The sequence below is a fragment of the Marmota marmota genome, unplaced genomic scaffold, assembly GCF_001458135.2.
Source record: "Marmota marmota marmota unplaced genomic scaffold, marMar, whole genome shotgun sequence".
NCBI classification, from domain to species: Eukaryota; Metazoa; Chordata; class Mammalia; order Rodentia; family Sciuridae; genus Marmota; species Marmota marmota.
In genome coordinates, this window is record NW_026000153.1 from 23,422,072 (window position 1) to 23,442,144 (window position 20,073).

The 20,073-nt window shown below is 38.3% G+C and overlaps 1 protein-coding gene across 1 annotated transcript in view; it reads left to right on the forward strand.

The window, feature by feature from the left end:
* Abca13 (ATP binding cassette subfamily A member 13) overlaps positions 1-20,073 on the forward strand; it is a 423,614-nt gene that overhangs the window by 385,379 nt on the left and 18,162 nt on the right. The window contains exon 59 of the mRNA XM_048786593.1: positions 7,758-7,850. Coding sequence (XP_048642550.1) covers positions 7,758-7,850 — 93 coding nt within the window. The remainder of the gene's footprint in view (positions 1-7,757; positions 7,851-20,073) is intronic.

The following is a 20,073-nucleotide window of genomic DNA, read 5'->3' on the forward strand; positions in this document are numbered from 1 at the left end:
TTTTTTTTTTTTTTTTTTTTTTTTTTAACCATTTCCATAGTTTTCTTTCCCCGTTTGACATATAGTTGGAATCATGCAGGATTGTAATCTTTTTAGACTGGCTTCTTTTGTTTCCCCCACGTCTTTTCATGGTTTGACAGCTCATTTCCTTTAAACACTGAATAAAGTTCTGTAGTCTGAATGTACCAGTTTATTTCTGCATTCACTCACTGAAGAATACTACAATAACTTCCAAGATTTGGCAATTATATGTGAACTGTTGTAAATATCCGGTGTGCAGATTTTGTATGTAAACTTTTTCATCTTTTGGAGGGTAATACCAAGAAGTATGATTGCATCATATAGTAAGAGTACATTTAGTTTTGTAAGAATCTGCCACTTATAATTATGTTTTCTGTCTGTATTTTTTACTTGTAAGAGGTTTTACCTCTATCTATCTACCTAACTACCTACCTATCTACCTACCTGCATACCTATTGGACATTATATTCTGAATATAAATCCCTTGCTGTATATATGATTGCTAATGTTTTTTCTCATTGGAAATGTAAACATTATAAACATTTTTATTAAGTCAAATTTTTCATTTTTGTGTGGCTTGCATTTTGGGTGATACATCTAAGAAGTCTTTGTTCTCAAGTCATGAAAATGTTCCTCCTATCTTTTCTACTAAGAATATTAAGGGTTTTAGCTTTAAAGAGTCTTTGATATATTTTAAGCTAATTTTTTGCATATAATAAGAGGAAATGAGTCCAAATTTACTTTTATGCATGTAGATATCTAATTATTTCAGCTCTATTTTTTGTAAAGACTATCCTTTGTCCATTGAATTATCATGGTACATTTATTGAAAATTAGTTGACCATAGATTTATTTCTGGACTCAATTATTATCCATTGACATATATGCCTATCCTCTCACTAGTATAATTCTTTTTTTTTTTTTTTTTGGTACTGGGGATTGAACCCAGGGAAGCTTCACCACTGAGCAACATCCCTATCCATATATATATATATAATATATATATAAAATATTGAGGCAGGTTCTCGCTAAGTTGCCTAGGGCCTCACTAAGTTGCTGAGGTTGGCCGTGAATTTGTGATCCTCCTACCTCAGCTTCCCAAGTTGCTGGAACTACAGGTATGTGCCACTGGTCCCACATCTAATTCTGTCTTGAGTATAGTGCCTTTTATAAAGTTGTGAAACATGCAGGAGAAGCCCTTCAGCTGTTTCTGTTACAAAATTTTTCATTCACTTGAAAATTCTTTCTGTGGCTCATTTTAAATTTAATTCTGTTGTGATCAGAGGAAATATTTCTTTTTTGTAATTTCCATTCTTTTAAATGGGTAAGGAGTTTTTAAAGGCCCGCCATAGAGGCTATAATTAGTTTTGTCTGTGAAGCAACAGATAATACATTCTTTTTCGTTTTGCAAATCATATAGTCTACTGCAAATAAAGCTCTGCTGTTGTAGTATGAAAGCCGCTGCAGATATTAGGTAAGTAAATGTGATTGTATTCCAGTAAAACCTAAATGAATAAGGCGGCAGGCTGGATCTGGCCACACAGCCGTAGTTTCTGCACATGGCCTAGCCTGCAGTCTGTCCTAGGGAATGAAATGGTCCTTAGTGGGAAGGAATGTGTATTCTGTGGTTGAGCCAGTTAGGGTTAGTGTTGAGAATTCTGTCTTATTGTGGGTGTTTTGCCTTGGTGTTCTAATAGTATTGAGAGTGAAATATTGAAATCTTAATGTATTACTGGCTTTTCCTCCTTTACAGTCTGTCAGTTTTTTCTTTGTATGTTTTGAAGCTGTGATTAGATGGATAAGCACTCTTAAATGTTATCTTCCAAATATTTTTACCCTCTTATTAAGAAATGTCCTTTTTTATCCCTCATTGCATTTTTTTATTGTCTTAAAGTCTGTTTTATCCAATGATTTCACTGCTACTACTGTCTTTGGCTTACTATGTGTATGACATATCTATGTATATTAAAAACCTTTTTACTTTCAAATGATTGTGTTTTTGAATAGAAAGGATGTTTTCTGCAAATGGTACAGTTGATCTTGCTATTTTTCCAATCTGAAAGTCTCTGCCTTTTGAGTGAGATGTTTAGATGATTTAACATTTAACATAATTATAGATATGGTGGAAGTTACATTAACCATTTTGCTATTCATTGTTTACATATCTTCTTTGCTTTTTTAATCTTTGTTCCTATTTGACATTTATATACTAAATAATTTCCAGTATAGTATCTTTGGTATTTTAACTAGTTATTTTTCAGCTATTTTCTTAGTGAGTATTCTAGGAATTAGAGTTTCTATCTTAATTTTATCATATTAATACTAAATTATCTCCAGTAAAACAACCTTGCCATAACCTGGCTGCACTCCCTCTCTTTGTGCTATTATCATATATATTGCATTTAATGTGCTCTATATCCAGTAAAAAACTGTTATAATTATCACTTTGTGATAACCTTAAATCTTTTAAATGAGTTAAAAAAACAATATGAGAAAAAGAGATCTGTAGATTCTTGTATGGTAACCAATATCATTGCCATTCTTTATGCACTTTTTTCATAGAGAAAACATGAAAATTTTTTTGGTCATTATTTACTCAAAAAATTTTTTTTCCAGCTCTTTCTATCTCTTCTCTCCTTTGGTTTTTTCATTACATATGTGTTGGGATTCTGTTATCACAAATCTGAGTTTCTTGCTCATTTTCTTTCCATCCTGTTTTGTCCTTTTCTCAGATGAGATCACTTTTGCGGCTTGGTAAGTTCACAGAGTCTTCTGCCATCTTGAATCTGATGTTATTCTCTTTAGCAAATTTTTCATTGTATTTACTGAACTTTTCATCTGAAAGGTTTCTTTTTGGTTCTTTTGATAACTTTCATTTTCTTTAGAATCTCTATTTGCTTGCATTTATTGTCATATGTCCTTTAATTCTTTAAATAGCATTTCCTTTAGTTCTTTGAACATATATATTTTCTCTGCATTGGATAATTTTCCTCCTAACTCTAACATTGAGGAAGAGTTCAAGAAATTTATATTGACTGCTTTTGTTTTACACCCCTGAACATGGATCACTTCCTGTTCCTTTGCGTGCCTACATTTTTATTGAAAACTAGACATTTTAGATAATGTAGCTGCTCTGACTTTCTTAACTACTCCCAAAGTTGCTCTATTGTCAGCTTTCATTTTTTAAATACTTATTTGTTGGATTTCTTTGCCTGGGATAAGTCTATGAAAAAAATCTTACTCCTGCAGTGAGTAGCAGCTGATTTCTCTGCTCAGATTTCGTGTTTAAAATTACTTTTAATTTTTCAAGACTGGCTGTATAACAGTCACCTCTGTTTTTGCCTAGGTTCCTTGATATCCTGTGGCTGACCAGAGGTAGTTCTCACCCACCTCAGGTTGACACAATACAGACGTTCTGTCCTCTGCCAAACGTTCTCTGTGTTGAAAGCCAGGAATATTATAAGTTTGTGCCAACTTGAACATGTCACAGTTTCCTTGGGTCCTTCTGTGCCTCTCCTATATGTATGCAATAGCCTCTGGGTTGAGAGGCAGTATGTGGAAAGCCAGGGCTATCTCCAGTGTCTACTGCACACACTAGGGTCTCAATTGGTTGTAAGCATGTCACAGACCCAAAAATTCTAGTACCTGGGAGGCCATCTCCCAGGTACTAGAGGTGCTGGCCATTCCTGATTGCTTGGATCCAATATAGTCATATAAACCAGCTATGTTACTGGGCATGGGTGTTGCACTCAATACTCCAAACTGAGTCCCTGACCTTCAGCCATGGCAGAAGCTGCTGATACTCATGGCCCACCCTTTCCTGCTTCATGTTTAAGCTGGGGAGGGAACTCAGTAGCCCATGGTTTGCCTGCCACAAATTCTTCTTATTTTGAGTTTAGCAATTTGTTGGACATAACTGCTTCTCATATTGCTGCTTGCCTTTGGTCAATTCCCAGTGTTCTGAAAGGGCTGTTTTGAAATTTTGGCTAGCATTATAGTTGCTTTTCATGGAATGGATTTGACAGTTTCTTCACTTGTGCACAGTCAGAATTGCTACTTCTTTTTTTGTTTTGTTTTTGTTCTATTTCTCTTCAGAAAAAAAAAATTATATTAAAATGAATTAAACTTGATAAATCTACTTTTAAAAAAATATGTAAATTTTCTTGCTTAAAATGACCATTTGCTCTGCTAATTCTGAGCTCCGCTTTGCTATCTTCGTTTGCTGGCATGAGGCTGAGTCTTGATGTTCAAGCACAGGTTCTAAGAATTTTATCTTTCTAATGAAAAGATAAAATTATTTTTATTTCTCATATAACACATAATTATTGTAGACTGTTCTCAAAACAGATATGCATTACTGTAGTTTCTCTTTTATATCCTCCTATTCACTTGGTTTCACATTAATGACATACATATGCATATTCTATAAATTTGTTGCTATTCATACAATACAAAGATCTAAATTACTCACTGAAAGTGAAGAACAGAGAATCCTGTGATTGATTCTGTGATTCTAAAATGACAGCTTTAGTTGAAAAGAAGTATCTCGGTGGGAAAGCTTTCCTCTTAACTTTGAGTTCACCTCTTAGTGCCTCTTGTTCCTTACTCCTGAGCCTCTTGGGAAGCATGGGATAAGAAACTGAGGGAAAGAAACTGGGAGCCATGTCACTTACTAAAAGGAATGGAAATCAGTCCAAACAGGAACAACCACTTTGGTTTTTCCTCACATGTCAAACACTGACAAATGAAGGACACAAGTCTTTGCATCACCTAGACATATTTCAGTACTAATCAACCTAACGAATCATTAAGGAAAACAATTTGATGGGTTATTTTTGTTTGTTTGTTTTTGAGTAAATGACCAGTGATTGCTTTCATTGTTGAACAGTTTTGTGTATCCTTCTTACTGTAGAAGATCATCAAAATCTCTCTTTGTCCTCTATGCTTAGATGTTATGATATCCAACATGTTTAGAGGATATTTGTTAGTTAGTCAATAATAACTCAGTTGAAACTGTTAGTCATTTAATATCATGAGGATTTACTTTTTAAATATTTTTAGTTGTAGATGGACACAATACCTTTATTTTTATATAGTGCTGAGGATGGAGCCCGGTTCCTCACACATGCCAGGCAAGCGCTGTACCACTAAGCTATGACCCAAGTCCTATTACGAGAATTTAATTCATATTTGGTATTATTTGGACTCCTACATCTCCAAATTATGTTTAAGGAAGTAATACAAAAGTGACTTCATAGTCAACCTGCAACATAGTTATAAAAATGATAAAATGTTTTAAATTAAAATTCATTAAAGAAACAGAGAAAGCTGTAATTGACCAGAAAAAAAAATTGTAAAGCATATTTGGAATGTTTATAGTACATATTCCTTAGATTTTATGTCAAGTATTATAACAAAGAAACTTCAAATTATAGTGGCCCAGGCAAGACACATTTCCCCCTTACTTTGTTAAGTTGTTGGTGAGCTGTGCTTTATAAGGCCAACCAAGAAATCATGACCTTTCTGCCATGCCATTTAGCCATCTTCCAGTTATCCTTGTCCTCATGGTTGACATTGACTCACAGCACTGTGTCTGCATCCCAACTTAAGGGATGTGGAAAAAGACAATACCCAGGTCAAGTGGCTTGTGTTGTTTCAAGATGACCCAGAAATACACATTCTATTGACCTGAATTTTCTGTGTGCCCACATGTAACTGTAAGAGAACTATGAAATAGCCTTGATCTGAACATCCATGGATCCTATCAGAGATTGCTTTATAGTTGCTGCCCAACAATGGAAATAACACATGCTTCCTGTAGAAAATTTGGATAATACCAAATTGGAAAGAAAGAAGAAATAAAGACAATCTACCATTAACTTTTCACTTCTCAGATAGTAATATCCATACATTTTTGTATGAATATTACAATTTTTTTCTTTCTAGAAAGAAAAACTCTTTCACATACATGTGCAATTCTCCTCATATGCATTGTAATTTTGCCATTAAAGTATCAATATCTTTACTCATGAAATTCATTGACTTTAGAGAACTTCATTTTAATGTCTAACACACAGAATGATCTTTCGTTTACATGAAATAACAAATCTCACTATAAAGCATGTATTTTTTTCTAGATTTTTACTATAAATAAATTGCCATATGTTCATATTTTGTGTTTCCTGGGGCAAGTTCATAGAAAAGGATTTATTTCCATATGGATTTTCAAAAAGTTATGCCTATTTTTACTTCCAACCTCAGCATATGAGGTGACCTATTTAGAATTACTGAGAATATCTTTAACTAGGATTTTGCTAATCCAAGAACTCATTGTTTTTATTTGAAATGCAATGGAGAACAAAAACACTTTCATCCTTAAACATAGAAAAGCATGCATGATGAATGCCTTTCTAGCTAGAAAACAGTTTTAAGAACATTTGATTTAATGGTTAAGTTTATGATTTGTTGCTACATTATTGGCCATGAATAGTTGTGAAAATCATTTCCACGTGATATTTTTCTTTTTATACATTGGATTTTTTTTTAAACTAACATGACTTTTTAGTTTAAGGCTATCAACCCTTACCTGTTATGTTTGTGGCAATTTTTCTTTTAATTTTTTTTTTTGGTAGTGCTTGAAACCTGGACTTCATGCATGCTACCACTAAGCTGCACCCCAGCTCCTGTTTGTTTTTGTTCTTAAGACAGTTTGCTGTCTTCTGACATCTTATAAGAAGTTTGGGATTTTGCATTGCCACATACATCAAAGGCCCCCTCAGTTTCCACCATTGCTGTAGTGCTCACACAGATGCTCCCATCCTCAAATCATGTGTGCATTTCATGCTTTAGTGGCTCATTTTGGCTCTCTTTTGTTTTAATACCATTGGCCTTATAATTTTTGAGTGTATTACCTTATTCAATTTATTTTAGCAGTGTAACAAATATTAATGTTTTCTGGAACACTTTTCCTCATAATTCTTTCAATATTTTTATTTTGGAGAAACACTTTATAATTATTTTCAATTTTTCTAAGGAGAGTGATAAAATTTTGATTGACGTTATAATGCATCCATATCACAGCTTGTAACTTATGAAGATTTAAAATTATATTTTATAATTACATAACTTATTCATGATAAAATAATATTCAATTTTACTATAACCTAACATAATTGTATATTAAATATTATTACAGCATTATATTTTGTTATACACTTATATTTATATTTAAATATAATGAGCTTACTTTCATACTATATTAGTATTATATTTTGTTTACACTAATATTATGCTAGTATTGTTTTACATTTTACTGATTTTTATATTGTAATGTTCCTTCATTTTTAAAATAGCCATTCTTTTTCATTGAGTCAAGGTTTTATTTATGTCTGTTAGTAAAGCTTTATTTTTTCTCTTCATAAAACATCTTTTTTGTTAAGATTGTTTTTATTTTGTAATTTTGTACTATTGGTAAATGGTTCTTTCCTATTTTATTACTATTTTTCGTGGTACATGAAAATGCTAGTAATTTTTAAAAATTATATTATTGGCTACCTAAATAAATCTTATGATACTTAAAAGTATTTTGTTTGGTTTTCATGAGGTGTCTATATTTTAAGAATTACATAATTTGCAGTAATAGTGTTTTTGTCCACTTTTTACTTTTAAAGTTTGAATCAAGCCTTTTTTCTTTCAAGTGTGGCTCACCTTTACTTTTCTTTTTCTTTTTTTCCCAGCATGGAAGAGTGTGAAGCTCTTTGCACCAGGCTGGCCATAATGGTTAACGGCGGCTTCCAGTGTCTCGGCTCCCCTCAGCACATTAGGAATAGGTATGTGCAGCTTCTCTGTTGTTTATTTGATTCCTATCAATCAACAGCATGATGCAGCGTAATAACTGGAGATGCTTTAGAGAGAGCTTGATCCAATTAATTACCTCATGACATACAGGAAGAGGTGAAGGCATTGAGACATTAAAGGGTATGTTTAAAAAACACGATTAGTAAGTCAAAGGGATGTCAATTCCCAGATTCTTTCCCTTAGATAGTTTGCTTCCTTCTTGAGAAGGACCATACCCTGATTGTGGTGGCATTGGTAGGGAAAGAGTATGGCTGGCAGGCCCAGATCAAGACAGGACAAGAAATGGCCTCCTGGTGTATGAAGTGCCTTATCCAGAGGTTGTGCCAATAATACAGTTTTCAGCAACAGTAAATCGGAGTCCTGATTTACCAAACACTATACTTTAAGAAGAGTTCTGTCAGTGTGAGAGGGTAAAAGACAGTTGCTGTGTTTTACTTTCATTTCGGATAGTAAAAGACTAAAGATTTTTTTTCCTGTGCTCATGAATCCCTTAGATTTCTTCCTGGTTAATTATCTCTTCATGTCTTTTTTTTTCCATTTACTTTTTTGGGAGTTTAATGATTTTGTTATCAATTTCTATGGCCATTTTTATGTCCTTGTATCTTTCTTTTTTTTTTTCCCCCAGAGTTGTCTGAATGATTTTCTAATTTCCTTCAGTTTGTTGTTTAACCTTATTTTTTCATAGAGAGTAATTTGGTCATATATGTTGATAAATCTCTCTTTTCATGTTCATTTAGTCAATGTTTTTAATGTTAGAACTCTTAAGCAGAGATCTGGTAAATAGCTGTAATTTAAATATTTTTATTTTATGGAGAAAATAGCAAGTGCTTGGATAGAGGTGATGTATTAGGAAGTAAACAGCACGTTTCTAGTGGCTTGGTGTTGGTCACTACTGGGACAGTAAACCTCACTGATGCTTGATGTTTAGTGTCAAATGCTTGCCAGATGAATCTGCTAGAAACTATTGTCCGCTCACTTTAATAAGTATTATCAAAAGAAAAATAATACTTCACACTCTCTAACCTTTATGAATGTCTACATAAAGTTTTATAGTCCATTCCTGATTGTTGGGTGATTTATATTTGACTCTAGCTTCTTGCTTTCCATTAGGCATGGTGAAGTTGGCTGCAGGAGCCAGCAGGATTAGATCATGGGAAGAGGATAATTCCCAATGCTGATCTACAGGCTGGAAAGTCTCTGTGCACTTCTAAGTTTTGATTCTGATAATGTGATCTATAGGTTGAGGATGGATTATTAGTGGGTATGAACTATAACTATATAAAGCAAGAACTCACATGGAGTTATTCACTGAAATACCAAACAAGATAGCTTTTAAAATGGCTTCTATTTTTTTTAATTTTCCTACAACAAATAAGCCTATCATAAATACATATATGACTACATATGTTTCCATAATATTGAAATAAAATGTAAGGGATGATTCCAGGGCATCTATATTTGGAATCATCCGTGTTGTCCCCATTTCTTCTAACATGGAGGCATTCACATAGATAAGAGGAATCCCTCCAAACTCCCCTGCATTCCTTACTTTCCATGAAAATTCACTAGGTTCCCATAGATCTTGAGGACCTTGTGTGAGAGCTACTGCAACTGTCAAGAGATAGACGCTTCCCTCCGATGTCGTCCCCAATTCTGCAAGGAGAAAACAGTCATCTTGGTGGTCTTGTACAAGTGGAGAAAGTTGATTACTTCCAGAATGTCCTGATGATATCATTATTGAATGTGATCTTGAATAGTGACACTAGTAGTTCCATGTAGATGGATATAGTGGAGATAGTGGGTGCTGTGTGCTGAGGTAGCATGGGGATCTAGCAGAAGGAACACCAGAGCAGGGACAAGGGCCTGAGTGTCCATCATATGACCCTATGGCTCCTTCTCCTCAGCTGTAATATGGGTTGCCATGAGGACTAAGTAAGACTGGAAACACTGAGGACAGGGCAGGGGATGATTTAATATTATTGCATGTGATTTGAGTGAAAGTAGCTCATCATTCCCATGGCCATCCCCAGGCACTTTCAGGGGCAGAGGAAGTGGGGAGAGAGGCTGATGATCAGTATGGAGGTTTGGGGAATAGTCCTTGTGAGAGAGAATGAGAGCCAGCATCAAACCTATGGAAATACACGTGAATAAGCAATGAATTTGCCCAGAGGGTCTGTGGAGATAAATCAAAGAAAGCCAGTGTTTGAGCAGGACAGTCCTAAGTTAGGATCGGGACTCAAGTGTTGAGCTTTTCCTCTGGAGAAAGGGGTGGTGGGCAGGGTCCCCTGGACTGGGAGACAGTACCGAACGATTAGCTGTGGAGCCAGGAGCTGTGGAAATCCCAGAGGCAGGACTCAAAGGATCAAGCAGAGGATAGTACTGGCCCTCAGGGACCACATGCTCCCTATAAAGAGTAGGTGCAAAAAGATCCCATAATGAGAGTCAAGTGGAGTGAAAGCAGGAGAGAATGAGGGTTTAGCTTCCATATAGCTTCTCAACCACAAGCTGAGCTAGGCTTCATGGACAATGAGGACATTACACATATATGATTCTCAGCATACCTGAGTGGGGCAACATCCCAGAGCCCTAGTAGTATCATGAGGCTCAACCTGATGCTATAGTTTACCTGTCCATAGGTTAGGGGAGGGAAGGGGAAAGACTGTAGGGATGAGAAAACTGCAGTGTCATAGAAATATAAAGTAAAGGAAAGAATGTGGGTAGTATTTAGGAACAGATATATAAAGAACAAAAGAAAGGGGAAGAGAGGTCAGTGAAACTGCTCAAAGCAAAGAACTCACCCTCCTCCTCTGGAACCTGAGTCTGTCCCTCCTCCCTAAATCTGGGGGCATAGGCAAGAGCCAGGAACCGCAGCATCCCTCTCCCTCAGTCTAAGGGGTGGCACTGCCTTTCTTTCCCGTGCTCAGTTGGTGGTTTTGGTTGGCCTCCTACACACAGTGCCCCCAAATTGTCCTAATTACTTCTTCTCCTACTATGCACATGTGATCTCTCAACCTGGGCCCTAACCACAACCCGACATGCACCACCATCAGAGGCATGGATGTAGTGGAGGTACTGGGTTCCGCGAAGGACACAAGCCCCGATCTCCTGCTCCTATCTGAACATCAAGATTCAATGGGCTTAATGTCTGTACCTGGCTCCTCCTTATCCCTGCTGTTTTAAAATACAGTGTATTGATGGAAAATAAAATATAGAATAAAGGCCCACAGACCAGGAGACACCACCACTACAAAGACAGTTTGTTACTCACAGTTGTCAACACAAGGGATGTGCTACACAGGGCCACACAGGGGAGCATAGGAGTTGGTCCACGGCCAGAGCGAGTAGGAAGAAAACGTGGAGCAGAACCTTCATTGTGTTTCCACAGCAAACAGATGAGGCAACACAACCAGGCCTAGATTTGCCTAGCTTGACTAACATTGGCAGGACCTGAGGCATAGGGGCTATATGTAGTTGTGTGGCAGCTGGCCCTAAAGTGAATAAGATACTGGTGGATAATGGCCCAGAGTGTGAGCCACCAGGAGAGAAGGTGATGGTATGGTGTGGGTTCTAAATCTGCTGATTCATATTTGAAAAATGTGGTTTTGGTGGGCTTTTATTCCATCTCTAGAAATTGGTTATTCCACCATCCCTTCCCTGGAAGGGAAGTCGCTCCAGAATCAGTAAAGCCCCCCAGATCAGAGCATCTGAAAATATGGCTAACATGTCCACTGAGCAGACTCAGCCAGGCTGAACTGAGGTGTGGATGTGGGACCATCACATTCTCCTGGCCCATTTTGTAGAGGAAGGTAGGGAGTTCAGACTTTTCTGCAGGTCCTAGAGTCCCCCTTCTTCTTCTTTGGTATAGTTCTTTGTTCTTTCTGATAACATTTTCAATAGCTTACTTTAGTTCTATTATCCATATCATAAGGTTTTAAGCATTTTTGAGGTTATGGAGTCATATTTAAAAAGTCTCTGGACTCCAATCTATACACCTAAGGTTCCATGTGACCAGTTTTAACTCAATGATTCATGGCGAAGGGTCTCAGAGAAATGGTTGCAGTAGAGAACTACCCCGGTTGAGCATCTCCGTTAAGGTTGAGTTGTTACTTTCACTCAGAAGTTTCTTGACCAAATTGTAACTTAGAAAAAGTGATGAACATGAGGTGTTAAGTGGAATTGAGGCTGTTTGCTTCTGATATCTAATCATTTCTTTAACAAACATTTATTGAGGGCCAAAAAAGGGGTCTAGAGATAGGCCTGCTATATATAACCTGTATCCACTCGGGTTCTCACACTTCATGGAGTGAGACCTGAACATACTGGGTGACATCACAAGGGTGAATAAGGTAGGCATTATAAAAAAGGATTTCTGAAGAGGAGGAGACCTTTTTCTAACTTCGAGGAAATAGGGATGTCTCATAGACCTTGAAGTACAGGTAAAATTTGTTTAAAAGGAGATTAAATCCTAGGTGAGTACCAAATCATAATGAGATCAAGCAAGGACAAACATACAAGTCAAAGTAGAATTTAGATATCAACATTGAAATTGAAGGAAATCTTCAGGCCACATAAAATAAGGATGGCTATATTAAATAGTCCTTGAGCTGCACTAGGCTTTGTGGTCTTAACATGGGTTTCTCAAACTTGGCATTATTTTTACTGTGGGTCAGATAATTCTTGGTTATGGGAAGCTGCTCTGTGCATGTAGGATGTGTAGCAGCATCCCTGGCCAGTTGTGACAAGTAAAAATGTCTCCAGACACTGGCAAGTGTCCTTTGGAGAGCAGATTGTCCGGGCTGAGAACGACTGTGTTAGCTGGTACTTTTTTCCATGCCCTTGGGGAGTTTACAGGTTGGTGGACATCCAGGATAAGGACTTCAATTCTCAAGGGTAGAGCTGATGATGGTTCCTGACCTTTCTGGGACTGGATCTTCTGAAAGTTAGGAAAGCAGGGTCATGGATAGCAGAAGTCACTGCACACTGGGCATTTTCTTCCTGCCAGTTGATCTGAGCTCTGGGACAACTTCATTTTGCAGAGACCCCAGGATCCATATGAAAGGGTGCCCTCCTCCCCTCTCAGCCTCAGTGTGGTCCCTTTATACAATCTAAGGCGTTATACCTGAGAACCAAAGGACCTGATGGGGGCTAGAAACTCTCCAGGTGAGGGTCCTTTGGAGGTTCTTCCTAGGCTCCTCTAGACACAGCTTCCTCTCTCCACCTTGGGTCTGTTCTCATTTGCACTTTGTGTCGACAGCCTTATCACCAACAGCTGCTCAACATTCCCACCACGGATACCCAGTACTCGATATTCCTACCCCAGAGTCCCATAATGATCCTCACTTCCTCCTTGGGACTTCTTTGGCCTTTCTAGGATTCAACATTTTCTTCCCTTTGCTTGTGTTAATCTCCTTTCTTCATTGGTGTGTGACTGCACCCTGCCTTCCAGACTATGTTTGTAGAATTTTAACTTCCACGGACCTACCTTGTTCCTATTTGATGTTAAGCTCCTGAAGAGAACAGGCTTTGTCTTCTGTATGTCCCATTACTTCCTTGTGCTTGTACAGTTGGATGATTTCAGACATAACTAACAGGCAGGGACAGCCAGTGCTGGAGGAATCCCCAAGAGAACCACACCAAAGAGAAGCTATATGGTTCCCAAATGTTGACATTTTGGTTCACCAGAAGGTTTAATACCATAGACTCTAAATTTCCTCACTTCCCCATTAATTAAATTGGTGGTGTACTCTATTCTCAAGTTCTAGGCCTTCTTACTATAATTGTTAAGGCACCTTATGTGATACTTCTACATACATAAAAATGTTTACCTTTAGAGTTACCTTCAAAAAGATCTTTTTAAAATGTTGTTTGTGCTTACAAGCAGAGACCCAAGTTCAAGGTGCAGAGCCACGTCTACACCTTATTAATTCAATGAAAGGAGACGACAGTAGATTTCTGCTAGTGGTATTTACTTCAAAGGGTTGTCCTGACTGTAGTTTGGGACCTTTTCCTGTGTTCCTAGCTTTCATCAGCACCAGCTGTCTCCAATCCTGAGTTTAGTGCAGATGGTAGGATGTGTCCAAAAAGGTAATGCTTTTCCAGAAGGACAGACACAGTGTGGAATTTCAGAGGCGAGTCCTCATAGAGGGAAGTGACATTAACTCCCTGCCTCTTGGCCTCCTGTTGATGCCTCCTATCTCCTACACCTGTGACCTTCTGGCCTCTGTCCAAACCTGGAGAGGTTGTGAGTCCCTCCCTGCCCCTATTCCAGCTGCACACCTCTGGACACTCTTGTGAGGTCTTCACAGAGCACTCCTCAGAGGTGCTCTCCAGCCTCCCCTCTTCCTTCCATGCCCAAACACCCCACAAGCTTTTCTGCTCTTTTCTTTAACACTCCTGATCCTTCCTCTGCTTCCCACCCCTAGCTTTAGATTTCCTAGCTCCATCTCACCTCCTGAGCTAGACATGTGCCCTGTTTTCCTCTTGGAACAGACATTAGAGTGCCACAAGACAGCCTTCCTTCAGACTCAAGGAACCCTGGGGGAAATTTCTTTCTCCCCCTTTGGCCTTTTCTTCTTGGTCACTCACAGAGAAAAAGTTACATCTTGTGAAATCCATAGAGATCGTCCCTCAGCCTTGACTGGGGCCCTTCTCTTGTGCAACTTTTGTTTTTTCTTTCTTCTTGCTTCCCTAACCTAGAAAATATCTCCCTTTCCCAGTTGTCGTGGACCTCATGGATTATCTGGTTGTCACTTATGAAAATATCGACTCTCTTCCATAGTGCACTAAGCACAGTGTACATATGACTTAGCATGCTGGTAAAAATACCGTTAACTAACACTGAATAGTACTTGATATTTGCCAGCTCTAAGTGCCTGATACGTGTCAATGAATTGATTCCTTGTGTGATCCTATGAAGTAACTATTATTGACTCTCAGTTTGTAGATGTAGAGAATGAGTCACAGAAAGGTTGGGCGTCTTTCCCGGGGTCATCAGCTACCAAGTGCAGGCTCTGGAATTTGAAGACCAGCACTAGTACTCTGGCTCAGTTTTTTCTAATAAATATCCTCATCCTGAAAGATCTGAGTTTCCGTGACTCCAGAGCCCACAGACCCAGCCTCACCCTGCCTCCTTGCCAGGGGAGCCATGTAGTTACGGCCTCACATAAACTCTGTTTGCTATGCCTTCAGTTACATCCACACTGACCTCTCCCTCTTATTGACCTTCTCTTTGGAAGGGTTTCTGCACCTTCTCCACTTCTTATCAAGACTATCCCTTTATTCATTTAATACATAGTTTCTAATTTCCTGGGCAGAGAGAAGCTCCTGATAAGCTAGCTCCTTGATATGATCTCAAAAATTTTCTAGTTATTACCATCCTTTTCTTCCTTTTTTTCTTATCTCTGAGAAAGAAATTTGACTGTATATCATCATGTGTATTCCTCTACCTGTTTGAGAGATCTTCCATTCTGAGACCTAGAAAGCAGTGGTTTTCTTCTTTCTCTTCTTTATCTGTGAACATTTATTCTAAGTCATGAGCTCTATTTACCTACAAATGAAAGAGCATCAATTATACTGATTTAAGTGTATTCACTGACTGAACCATGTTCATATTTTATGTGTAAAGGAATCCAGAGGCAACTGGTTATTAGTGTTGGCTCAGTGACTCTAGTTTCTACAATTAGAAACTGCTGCTGCTGATCCACCCCTCATGTCTATGTTTAGGCAACAAACAGAGAGCAGAGAAAAGCCAAAGTATCCAAATAAGTGTCCTCTCTTAAATTAACATTTATTTGGTCATGTTCTATGCAGCAATTTGGACTTATATTTCATTGGTCCCGTGGCTATTTGGAAGTCAAAGAAAGCTAGCCTCAATCTGGGCCCTTTGCCACTTAAACGTTAAGATTAGGTTTCTGTTATTTAGGAAGATGGGGAATGGATGTGGAGTGGGCCTCCTGCAGTCTGGCTCATTCTTTTGACCACTTCCATTTTAGATGAGTGATTTTTTTTTTCTTTGATTACGGATTAAACTCACTTTACTGATGATGGGCAATTTGATTGGGCAGTCTAAGCTCCAGAGACTCTAGGGCTTCCATTTAAAGAAAGTCGTATGATATGGAATAGCCCTCTGTGTAACAGATTCATAGTGTATGCTCAAGCACATGATTGTGTGTGTGTGTGTGTGTGTGTGTGTGTTCGTGTGTAGAGATTTATTGAAAGAGAGCTGGAGTGAACCACCAGCTACCTATAACCAACCAACCTCTTTTGGATACTGTTATTTTGTCCCAGGTAACTAGAGGTATGTTCCCAAATCCTTTGCTATTGTACCTCAAGGGTGTCCTGGGATCCCTGGGAGCCTCCTTCTGGCTGTGGTACCTCCAGCCAACCTCTAGGGAGCCAATAACAGCTGTGCTGCACTATTGGCTTCCTGACCCACTGAGGTAAGGAAAAGGTATACATCTGAGGTCAAAACAGTCCTCACAGGGAGGGAACACAAGCATGTTCCAGAAGCACATAGCTTACAACTTGAAGGAGACCAGGCCAATTTCTGATTGGGGAAAAAGAATAAGAGCTGTTTATTTATAAGCAAATGGAAGCTTTTGATGTTTTAAAGAAAATCATTAGAGTGTTTTCATTTTACTGAGTTGTCAAACATGAAAAGTATGAGTTAAATTAGGAATAAAAATGGAATAAATTTCAAAAGGTACCATCATAGATAATGTTATTTGGCCACTTAACTTAAAATATAGAATCACCTGGAAGGAGTTTTGATGAATTTTCTTCTAAAAAAATGGAAGCATAATGATGTTGGAGCTCACCAGTTACAACTGTCTGAGTAGTTGCAAATTAATGTCACCTTATGTGACACCTTATGTGACACCATATGCTTCATTGTGGTGACTTTGATTTAATACTTCTATAAAACATCATTATAGACATAAAAGCTTAGATTAAGGTTACATCACCGAATAATAAACTGGCTCATTTAAAAAGGGAAGAGATAATTTGATATGTTTACGTCATTTTCACAAATGGGGGAGGAAGCTTGAATATGGGCACATGTAATGATTTCTGCCATGATTTGGAACTAGGGAATGATGTGCTACTACATTATATGAGTGATATTTTTCTGCATTTTACTTTGTTTTAAAGCATCATATAATTCAATTGCTACCACTAACCCCGAATTAATTCTCTTTACTACAAGTAGTTTTATTGAGAGGCAGAGACGTTAGCTCAGCTCCACATCCCCGGCAAGTTTTCACTCTGACTGATGTGCGTAATGGATCATCTGATTTGTTTTCACAACATCATGTTGCATGAACAAAATTAATGTTGTTCTAACATAATTACCTGGGAAGAGATTTTTATTCTCCTGCTCTTCTCATGCTGGGTATTTCAGTTGGATGCCTTCTGTCTTGGAGATTCAGATCATGAGCAATGTCACCCAGAGCTGTCACCATACCAAAGGGAAGCACTCTGCTTTCATTACTAGTATTTTCCATTAACAATAAGCAGACTGCTTCTCACCCACAATGAAGATGGGAAATAAAAGTGGTGGAGACCACTTCCGTTATAAATGAATGAATTTTTTTTATTAGTTATTTAAACTCACAATGGCTCCTGTGCATTCACACACGTTTATTAGAGTCCCTTCTTAGCGATGACAAAGATGTGATTCCTGATCTCAGAATAGTTCATAGTGCAGTGCTATGCAGACACACATCCATAAATAAAGGCAGTATGGTGATAATTGTTCTAAGATGCTAGTGATCTTAATGCTGTGTGATGTGCCTCGATTTAAATCAGCAAATTCTACTGAATGCACAGTGACAGTGCTGAATGCATAATGGTGAATAAGAGAACTGCTCTGTTACATGAGAAAGAGCAGAGCTGCTATTTGAGAAGGCTTTAAAAATATGAGATAGGAAATAGAAAAGGAAAAATGCACACTCAGCATTCTAGGGGAAGGTTTGGCATGGGTGGCTTAATGGTCAATGAGTCACTTAAACCAAGAATGTACATCCACTGTGGATGTATTTGTATTAGGGTTCTCTAGAGCAACAGAACCAACAATGTGTGTGCGTGTGTGTATTGTTATAGTTTATTTATGAGATTGGCTCACATGACCAAAAGCTGGATAGTTCCACATTAGCCATCTGCAGGCTGGAGAACTGGGAGAACCAGTAGCTACTCAGACCCAAGAAGCTGGAGCCTCAGAACCAGAGGTACCAGTGATGCAGTCCCAGTATATAATCAAAGGCTGGGAAATTCTGTAGAGTAAGCTGCTGGTCAGAATCCACTTGGGAAGAGTGGAGGAGCTGGAGTCTGATGTCCTCAGGTGATCACAGCAACAATTGAAACACCTGCTCCAGAGGAATCAAGCATGCTTCTACATCACCTTCTGTGTTTTTCTGCCTTTGTGTTCCATATAGACTCCCACCTATTGTACCATGCTACCCACATTTAGGATGAGTCTTTTCTGCAGTGTGCTGTGCCACATGCCAGTCATTCCTAGAAACATCCATATGATAAATCCAAGAGCCTCTAATGTTAGGCATCTCTTAATCCAACCAAGCTGACAGTTCATATCAACCATCATAGTATTAGAGAGAACACAGGGGAAAAAACCAGTGTAAGTCACATTAGGAATGGCTTGACTGCAAATGGAACAGAGGTCAAATATGGAGGCATTCATTTCAGGATAATTTTTGGATCAACTCCCCAAAATGGGAGATTGTAATTCTAGGATACAAAACTGAGAGAATAAGAGGAAGCAAGAAGAGAAAGGGTGGCCTTTTTAACTGCTATTTTTACTTTAGAGCTCTAGCTAAAAGTTAAATAAGATAAAGTCACCTGCTGACAGGTGGAGAAGCAGGCATTGGTATAAGGGGCATTGCAGAAAAAAAAATAAGAGGACTTTACAACTGATTGGTCTGGGGCTAGGAAAGAAGGAGCCTTTGGGTTGGGAGGCAGGAGAGGAAACCCAAAGGTGGGGTCATTTTTGCCTCTTGTTGACACAGGGATGGAGTAGCTACATCCATCACAGCCTTGAACTAATGTTTAGCAATGCTGAAGTCGGGTGAATGGAACTCAGATCCATGCCACTGCATTTATTTTAATCATACTTAGACCATTCACCAAATGCCTTAAATGCAGTATCTAATTCAGTCCTCACAACATAACTCTCATTTTATCCACTCTCCCATGGAGAAACCAAGACCTAACAAAGTTAGGCAGTTAGCCCCCAAATACAGAGTTACTATTGAAAGAAGCAGTTTAAAACTCGATTTCTTAGTCTTTGCATACCACTGTTGCAGTCTCAAATGGCTTTATCTCTGCTGATTGAAGAGCAGAGCTTCTGGTGATGGGTCCTTATATGATGAAAATCACAAGGTTTTCATGCTGAATTTGCTTCCTGTTGTGTTTACTGAAAAGAACAGGTCATCATCTTTCAAACACAGGCAGACTCCTCTTTGAAAAAGTCAGAACCTTACTCACTACCTGTATGACGTTGAAAAAGTTAACATCTCTGAGAGTGAGTTTGTTTTTTCTTCAATGGGAACAATAGCACAATGTTTCATAGTAGTTTGAAGAGAAAGGGAGAATATACCAGTCATGTTCCCAACCTGACAGGGTTGGGCTTTTTCTTTCCTTTGCTGTAAGTTCTTTCCTAAGAGAAATGCTTTCTCATTCCTTCAGCTCGGTGCTAAACTCTCACCCTTCCAGAAGTCTCCAGCATCCATTCTGCCCTTTACTAGAAGCAAAAGAACCAGATGTTAGCTGGAAACTTGCCTGCCTGGAAATCATGCTGCATTTCTCAGCCTTCCTCACAGCTTCCCGGGGCCAAAGAGATAAGAAGGAGAGCTGTCTGCACCTGGAAAGACATGAATTTAAAGGGAGGATCACACTTTTTTTTTTTTCCTTGCCCTTCCTTCTTCCTTCTCACTTGAATGCACAGGCGAAGATTATAGAGCTGAGGCAGTCCGACTCCGACTCTGGATGTTAAATTTACTAACAAGCCTGCTATTTTGGCTTCTCTGTCACTCATTCATGAATCTAAACACACTGAGCTCCCTCTCACATGCTAAATATGAAGTTCATTTGTTAACCTGTTACTCTCTTCCCAAAGGAATTCAATAGACTAGAAAGAGGTTGAAAGTGGGCTTTTTTTTTTTTTTTACTTCTGTGTCACGA